The 8926-nt window shown below is 47.0% G+C and overlaps 1 protein-coding gene across 1 annotated transcript in view; it reads right to left on the reverse strand.

Moving 5' to 3' along the window:
* Positions 1 to 7718: 7718 nt before the first annotated feature.
* Positions 7719 to 8926, reverse strand: part of Edaradd (EDAR associated death domain) — a 43623-nt gene continuing 42415 nt past the window's right edge. The window contains exon 6 of the mRNA XM_021215928.1: positions 7719 to 8744. Within this exon, the coding sequence (XP_021071587.1) occupies positions 8353 to 8744 (392 nt within the window). The 3' untranslated portion in view covers positions 7719 to 8352. The remainder of the gene's footprint in view (positions 8745 to 8926) is intronic.

The raw sequence follows: 8926 nt of genomic DNA on the forward strand, positions 1-8926 counted from the left end.
CTCCCCCCCCACTTCTGTCTCTAATTCTCCCTCCCCATCCTCCCCTCCCTCCCCCTTCCCCTAAGCTTCAAGTATGTATGCCTCTGAGCAGGGTGTGTGTGTGTGTGTGTGTGCTTGAAATGGAGGTACATTAGCTGAATTAAGATCATAGGTGAAAAAAAAAATCATAGGTGAAAATTGTAAGTTTGCTGTGTTTTGAATATGACATGTCCCCTAAAATGATCATGTGTTAGAACTCTTGGTCTCCAGCTGGTGGCAATCTTTGGTGAGATTGTGGAGCCTTTTGGGAGACGGAGCCTTCTAGGGAAAGAGTTGCTGGGGGAGGGAGGGTCCTTCAGGATTAATTATATTTACCCTGTGTACCTGCATGCATACAGGCACGCTCGAGCATGCACACACACACACACACACACATCATTTAGATACTTGGAGGTACAGTCCTGAGGAGTCTTTTTATGAAGTTACTGACATTTTAAAACACTCAGTATAGAGTTGGTATTTTTTGCGTATGTAGTTCACACCTGCATGCTACGTCCCTACGTGGAGCTCAGAGAACAACCTGTGGGAGTCAGCTCTACCACCTGGGTCCTGGGGATTGAACTCAGTTTATCCTGCCTGGTGGTAAATATCTTCACTCACTGAGCCATTTCACTGTCCTAAGCCAGTATTTCTTAAAAACTGTTCTAGTGCAAACATACTGGCATGCATTTTTCAAAGTGTCTCTTTACCGGTTGCAACGGGTGAAAGCTGGGTAGGAAAACAAGCTGTGACTTGATCATTCTGGGGAGGGATTACAAGATGGAGAGATCACAGGTGTGGCGGGCACCCCTGGGCCAAGATCTCCCTGGACTAGCTCCTTGGTTGGGATCAACAAGGAATTGACTCTTTAGAATTGACAGTTGCTTGAATGATGCGTGAAGGAATTTGGCCCCATCTCCTCTGAAATCTTCCCAAACTGATATTTAAGCATTAACTCACCATCTCCTTGATCTCGCTTGTTCCCAGTTCAGAGTCTTTGCCAGGAACAGGTAAAACAATGTTGGTTATATGTTTTCTGTCAAGTGATGTGTAAAAGAACTGTCTGTTTTCATGAGTAGAACCAGAGGTGAATCGCTGTGGATCTGAACAGACTTCTGGGTATGTTTAACTTAGACTGCACTTTTTTTTCCTTGGTTGTTTCAAAGTTCCATTTTATATTGAGGTTTTTGAACTACAATTAAGAAGCCATGATAATAAGACTTTATTGCTAATGCTATTTTCAAGTGCCGTGATAATTTCAAGATAGAGTCACAAAGAGTCTCCTCGCTTAAACTGACAGAGATGGTTATGTTTGGATGAGATGGCAGAACAAGGAATTCAAGCAGGTAACAACTTGTTTGGTTTTGATTCTCGGTCGCGTGAAAGATGAGATGTGGAGCGAAGTGAATTGAAAGGGGCAGTTTCCAACACGGAGCAGCTAGATACGCTGCGTGGTGAGATGTGAGAATCCTAGTGACTGCTAGGCAGACATGGCCATCCGTGCGTGTGTGTGTGTGTGTGTGTGTGTGTGTATGTGTGTGTTCATGTGTGTGGCTTGCTAGCCAGCCACCTCAGTCCAAAACCTGAGATCCAGGCCAGAGAGAGAGATCCTGTCTCAAAAAAATCAAGGTGGGTGGCACCAGAGGAATCATGCTGGAGAACTGGAGATTGGCCTCTAACTTGCACAGGCATGTATACCCCCATACTATGTGCACACATGTGTACCTGTGTTCTTGAATGTACCATACACACACACACATACACACACACACCCTATACAGAGACAGTGATAACAAAAACAGCCCAAAGAGAGAAATAGACCCGGAAGAAGAGTCTTAAGGATGCTGAAGCTGCTGGTAGATGATTGACACAGAAAACTCTAGCGGGTCACGAAACTGCAAGGATAAGTCGTGGAACAGGTGAGTCTGAGGTGTCCTGGTCAGAGAGGGCAACCCCAGAGATACCTAGAGGATGGACTGGGTCAGGAGAAGCAGGTAGGAATAGAGAATGGCCCTCCACATGCAGACACAGTACACTGGAGACCCTCTTGGAAGGCTAACTGCTCGCCTTTCCTCCTGCTCAGCGCATCTTGGGTCTATTCCTGAACCACCTTTGCCCACATTCCTTAGTCTTGTCAGCCCTTACCTGCAGTGACTGTCTGTCTGTCTACAGCTCCTGCAGTGAAAGATTAGGCTGCTTGTCTCAGCATCTCCAGCATCTGGGACTCATTTTGGAAAACCACAGAGTACTCAAGTAACAGAAATGGATGATGGTCTAACAGGACCTGTGAGCTGATAACCATACTAGAGTCCATACAAAGTAGGTATTAGGGGATGGCCCAGTCAGGAAAGTGCCTTTTGTTCAAGCATGAGGACCCATAACCTATGTAAAAATGCTGGGCAAATAACACTTGCTATTTCCACACTGAGGAGGCAGACATAGGAAGACCTCTTGGGCCAGGAGTGGCCAGCTAGCCTGGCATAATTCATGAGCTCCAGGCCAATGACAGACCTTGTCTCAAAAACCGTGAATGGTGTGTTTGTGTGCCTGACATCCAAGGGTGTCCTCCTGCCTCTACACACATGTGCATGCACGCAAAATACCCCTTCCCAGAAATGCATACACATTTAAAAAAAAAAATGAGGCACCCACTGGAACCGCAGTTGACATCAGTCTTTAATTTTGTAGCACCCATTATTACAGTTATAAAATCTTTCCAAAAACAGAATCATAGAGGAGATGAAAATGTGGACAGATCCAAAAGGATAGCACCAAGGTGTACAGATGACATCCTGTGGACGCAGGGCTTTTTGGAAGCTTTGCCTTCCCAGGCTGAAATGTCTTGCGAAAGTTCCCAGGGGGATGCTGCAGAGGGCAGACTGGGCGGTCACACAAAATGGAACATCCTCTCTCACGTCCAAGAGATCTGGGCAATTCCATCATTTCATTTCCAGTTGCATCACTGACCACTCCAGGGCCTTCAGTCCACGTGGTCACCCAGGGATCCCCTGCCAGATATAACTCCCAAAGCTGCACCCCTCCACAGCTGCAGGAAGGAAGGAAACGCGCCCTGCTCCACCAAGGTCCTTCAAGTCTAGGTCTTGGGAACCCACAGGTGCTCCATCCACTAATGCTGAGACTTCAGTAGCCCCAGCACTCGGCCCAGCATCTTGGCTTTGATTCTCTCTAAACACAACAAAGGCAAGACTCATCCTCCCTTGTGCATCTATAACCAAGTGCCCAGGAGTCCCAGGGTGGGTTCTGAGTCCCAGGCAGGCAATGAAACAGCAAATGTCTCTCAGTGTGCTTCCGGAGGGGAGGGCCTCTGCCTTTGGTTTTGTAGCACCCGGAGCAGAGTGGTTTGGCATTGCTAGATCGATGGCATTGTTGTTTCTGTGTGTACACGGGGCAGCATGAAGCAGATGTTTGCTGCCAGCTCAGAGAGGGGAATACTGTCGGCCAGTGGAGGAGGATGATTTGAGATCTGCTCTGAGCAAGTGGTGTAGACAGCAATATCATGGCTTCAAATGGGAGGGAAATTATAAAGCAGGGACAATAGGGTTGATTTAAAAAAACAAACAAACAAAAAAAAGAGACCTGGGGGAAAGTCTTTGTTCAAAAACCAAATGAGATCTGCTTAACTGCCTACACAGGAGAGGCCAGAAGAGAAAAATCTGTTCGGCCTCTGTTATTAATCCTGTCTTTAGAAGCACGTCTTTTTGTACTGTAGTTGATACTGCTACATCCTGGCATCTTTGGGTGCTAAACTGGGAGAGGAAGAGACCCAAGAGACATGGCAGTACCCTCGTCCCCGCGGAGGCGAATGCATCAGTGCTGATAGATGAGTACCAGGCCACTCTGCTGGGCACATCCTAGAGACAGGAGCCTCCATCGCTGTATAGTGCCTTTGTCTGCCAAGTCATAGAGAAAACATACCCTTTCTCTTTCTGTCTTAGTGGGGCCTCCTTGGAAGGCACCTAACCAAGCCAGACTCTGTATCCTCCAGCAGGGGGCAGCATCACACAAAATTACTGTTCGGGATGGCCAGATTTCCTGTATTACTACTCAGTGCTATAGAGAAGTAGGTGGCTACTTTGTACAGAGGTTTTTGTTTGTTTGTTTGTTTTTTTAAGAGGCACAGGTTGGACATCCTAGCACAGCTTCAAGCCCTAACTAGTTAAAAAAAACCTCACCATGCTGATATTGCATGCTGTGGTTTTGCCGGACCCTCTGGTGTGGGTCCCCGGGAATGTGTAATCTGTCCCTATGTATATGGCTGTCCAGTGTGACTTGGAGTCCCTCCCTTTCACTTGACTCTCCACTACTGCACCCAAATACAATGCAAACTACATATGGCCTCATCATAGTCCTTTACAGATGGAAGTTTCTCTTAAAGAAAAATACTTTGGGAAGCATAGCTAAGCAGACTTCAACATTTTAATAGGAAACCAACCTCATTCTCAAGCAGCTCACCTTGATACAGGTGTCCAGGACAGAGAGCTCTTAAGGGTTAGTGATGATGGGGTGGAGAAATGGTTCATCAGTTAAGATCTCACACTACTCTTGTAGAGGACATGAGTTCAGTTCCCAATACCCCTGTCTAGCAACTCGGTCTCTGGGGGATCTGACACCTCAGGTCTCTACAAACACCTATACTCATGTGCTCACATCACACAGAGACATGCGATTAAAAATGATCAAATGTTTAAAAAGTGACGACTAAGCTTTGAATAATTATTTAATCAGTTGGTCATAAAGTGACCTCCTCCTCCTCCTCCTCCTCCTCCTCCTCCTCCTCCTCCTCCTCCCTGGGCTCACCTTTGTGAAGCTCCAGGGTATCTATGCTTCTGTAGAACCCACTGGCTATAATCTACCTTCCAATAAGCTGGTTTGTACTACAACTGAGAATAATCCCTGGCTTTCTTTGTACAATACAGATCCAAATCATCTTACATTTATAGTCAAGAGTTAACTTCCGGACACCTTTCAGTACTTCTCTGCTGAGTCCACGCTCTTATTAATTAGAAATGCTCACAAGGTAAATGCTGGGGTGAGCCCAGCATGGACCAGCACACATGGCTTGCATGACATTTTGTTTTCTTTTTGAAGCAGGGTCTCATATATGGAAGACTGGCTTCAAACTCACTTTGTAGCTAAGGATGACTTTGAATTTCTTTTTTTTTTTTTTTTTTTTTTTTTTTTTTTTCGAGGCAGGGTTTCTCTGTATAGCTCTGGCTGTCCTGGAACTCACTTTGTAGACCAGGCTGGCCTCGAACTCAGAAATCCGCCTGCCTCTGCCTCCCAAGTGCTGGGATTAAAGGCGTGTGCCACCACGCCCGGCGACTTTGAATTTCTGATCCTCTACTTCTACCCCCGAGTGCTGGAATTGGGACGTGTATCATCACAGCGGTTTATGCAATGCTGGGGACCCAAACTAGGGTGTCAGACCCCCAGGAACTAGTGTTACAGGCAGTCATGACCCACCCCATGTGGGTACTTGAAACTTAGCTCAAGAGCAGCAAGTGTTCTTAAATGCTGAGCCATCCCCCTAGTCCCGCTTCACAGTTTTGACCCAGTGCTAGGAAGGCCAATTCAGTGAACACTTAAAAGCACAGCTGTGTTCTGGAACTGCATCCTGACCAGTTCAGTTTAGAAGCTGAAGTACTGGCAACACTTCCTATGAAAGTGATGGTTGAGAGGATGGGCTGCCCCAGGCCAGTCATGAGCAGTATTCACTCTGGAAGTTTGTGATGTACAGAACTCAAGTTATGGGATATATTGGAAAGCTAGGGCTGGCATTACCTAATACTCCATCATCCCTCTATCTCCGAGCCTCACCTTCTGAGTTCCTTCCTGCAAAATGATTTCCAAAGCCCCTCTTGTTTCCTTACAGTTGCCTCTGCTCTAAGAAGTGAGAGCTAAACCACATGTGTACTTGGAAGGCAGAAGCAGGCAACTGGAAATTCTGGGCCATCCTCTGCTACAGAATGAGTGTGAGAGCACCTTGGGCTAGGAGACCCTGTGAAAACAGCCAGGTCACACCATGGACAGCTTAATGAGAAGGTAGGCAACCAATCACATCTGCGCACTGTTTAGAGCTCCCCGAAACACCCCCACAAGTTTTGCCAGGAGCCTAGATCACCCTCATGATGCTCACATCTGACTTTCCTGAGAAGCTATTTATAAAACCATCTGTGTTTAGGGGCTAGAGAGATGGGCTCTGCCGTTGAGTACACTAGCTGCTCTTGCAGATGAATTCCCAGCCCCCACATGGAGATCGATGAACAGACATTTGTAACTCCAGTTCTAGGGTATCTGACACTTTTCGACCGCTTGCAGGTACCATGCACACAGGGAAAACATTCATACAAATAAATCTAAAAAACACTGAGACGTTTCCATTTGATCATTAGCTCCCACTTTAAATATATCTGGCAATAAGGTGGACGTTGACATGATTAACAATGGACCAGAACTGATGGGCAAGTCTCACTGTAGATGTGGTTGATTGGAGCTCACACTGGGTGAGAAGCTGACTTGACTTACCAACAGCCTAAGGGGAAATCTAATTGTTATGAGAAAAAAAAAAGTGGTTTAGGAAATCACCTTCTTTTGAGTTCATCTTAATATCTCTGTGCTATACCGTCAGTATATAGTCTTCCTTTCTGTGTACTTTAATTGGTGTGTCTGTACATGGGGAGCTTGTGTGTACATGTGCATGGGGAAGCCAGAGAACAACTCTGATGTTGCTCCTCAGGATAGTACTGTTGGCCTTGGTCTTTTGAGACAGGATCTCTCATCAGCTTGTAGCTCAGCACATAGGCTAGGCTGACTGGCAGAGGAGCCCCAGGGAGCCACCTGTCTCCTAGCCGAAATTAAAAGCATAAACCACCATGCCCAACTTTTTTTTTTTCTTGTGTGTTCTCTCATAAAAATAAAACCCATTAATAACAGAGGTGCAGGTGTAGCTCGGTGGCAGAGTCCTGGCCCTGTTTTAAAAAAAAAAAAGAGGCATGCGTAACAAGCATTGTGTGTGTGTGTGTGTGTGTGTGTGTGTGTGTGTGTGTTTAGGTCAAAGGTTGACCCTCAGGTATCTTCCTTAGTTACTCTTCACTTTCCCTTTTGAGACAGGGTCTCTCTCTGAACACGGAGCTTGCCAATTTGGCTATCTGGCTGGCCAGGGAGTTCCTGGACCTTAGTCCCCAGTACTGGGGTTACAGGCACATGCTGCCATGTCTGGCTTTTATGTGGGTACTCACTGACCCATTTCCTCAGCCTTCCCAAAGGGCATTTTAAAAGATCTGTGTGTATGTGTGTTGTTGTTGTTGCACATGTATGCAGACGTGCATGTACATGTGTGTGCATAGAGACTCCCAAAGTTGATGTTGAATGTTTTCCTCAATCACTCTGCGAATTGTTCATGGAGAAAGAGTCTCTCAGTTGAACCCAGAGTCCATCCATGTGCCAGGTCTCGCTAGCCAGCTTGCTCTGGGATCGCCAGCTCTGCCTTCTGAGTGCTGGGATCACAGGTGGGCTGCCACAGCCTCCCCTCACTTATATGGGTTCTGGGGACCTGGACTCTGGTCCTCATGCTTTATGTGGAGGGCAACGTAACCACTGAGCCATCTCCCTAGCTTCCCAAGGGCCGTATTGAGTGCTATTCTTTGTCAATGCCTTTCCCAAGACACTAACCCACTCTATTCTCCTACAAACCATATATTGTGTATGCCTTTTAAAAATGCTAAATTCAATGACAGTATTGATAGCCTATAGATTGCAAAAGTATTTGATTACAAAAAAAAAAAAAAAAGAGTCCATGTATCTGGGCCACATTATACAGTAATATCCTTTTGATCTCCTGAGCCTTTTTCAACAGAAACAGTGACAGTGAACCAGCCAGGATGACTTCCTCTGCCATCTTCTGCTAGGCCAGGAATGCAAAGATTCTGTTTGGGATGACGCGGACATGTCCAGAGACATTGATAGTTTGGGGTCCCGCTGCAATCTTTGGCAGTATTTAAGGAGGGTGTCATTTTCTTTCCATGTTGGCATGACTCTGTCCACAGGCTTTGGTCCTATGTGACCTACCAAATATTCTTCCCCAATTCCAGGTTCAAATATTAAATTAAAACAAAGGTGCAAAAGGAAACGAATACCTGCCATCAAAACAATGTGTCTTTCCACAAGCTGACAGCTTCAGAGACGACCACTGCCCACGCCTTATCCTCAGCTGAAAACCTTAGGAGCAGGTATGCTGTCTCCGGGGAGTCATGCTGGTCCAGCGAGCAGTAGGGCCAATAGCGAGCAGTAGGGCCAAAGCCAGAGGAGGGGATTCTAGAAGTGCATGGAGCTGTCCGAGTGTCCCCGGTGGGGCCACTCCTCATCCACCCACCTGCGCAGAATCTTCTCCACGTCGGCCCTGTGGTACAGCCGGCAGAGCTCCATCAGCTGGCCCACAGTCCTCTGGCTGTTTCGGAATAAGAACTCCAGCGTGGGGCTCTGGGGCCTCTGTTCCAGGAAGCACAGTTCATCATAGGGCATGCCCCATTTGCTGGCAAAATTCCTCCAGTTCTTCACGGTTGGGTGACATGGATCCAGCTTTATCCTGATCCTATCTAGCAAGTCCTGATCATTGAGCAAGTCGCTGATGGTGGGAGCCCGGGGGGAGCAGGAAGGGCAAGGGCAGCTGCCCTTCCCTTCCTTACACGGCTGGTTTCTGCTGACACCTGCAGGATGACAGAGAGGCCACAGCTTACCCAGGGGCCTTATGCACTGCGTGCGCGCGCGCGCACACACACACACAAACACACACACACACACACACACACACACACACACACACACACGAGCAATACTCCTTTTATTTTTTTACCATTTGGGTGACATCATCTAAGTGTCACACACACAC

Source organism: Mus pahari, chromosome 16 (assembly GCF_900095145.1).
Source record: "Mus pahari chromosome 16, PAHARI_EIJ_v1.1, whole genome shotgun sequence".
NCBI lineage: Eukaryota > Metazoa > Chordata > Mammalia > Rodentia > Muridae > Mus > Mus pahari.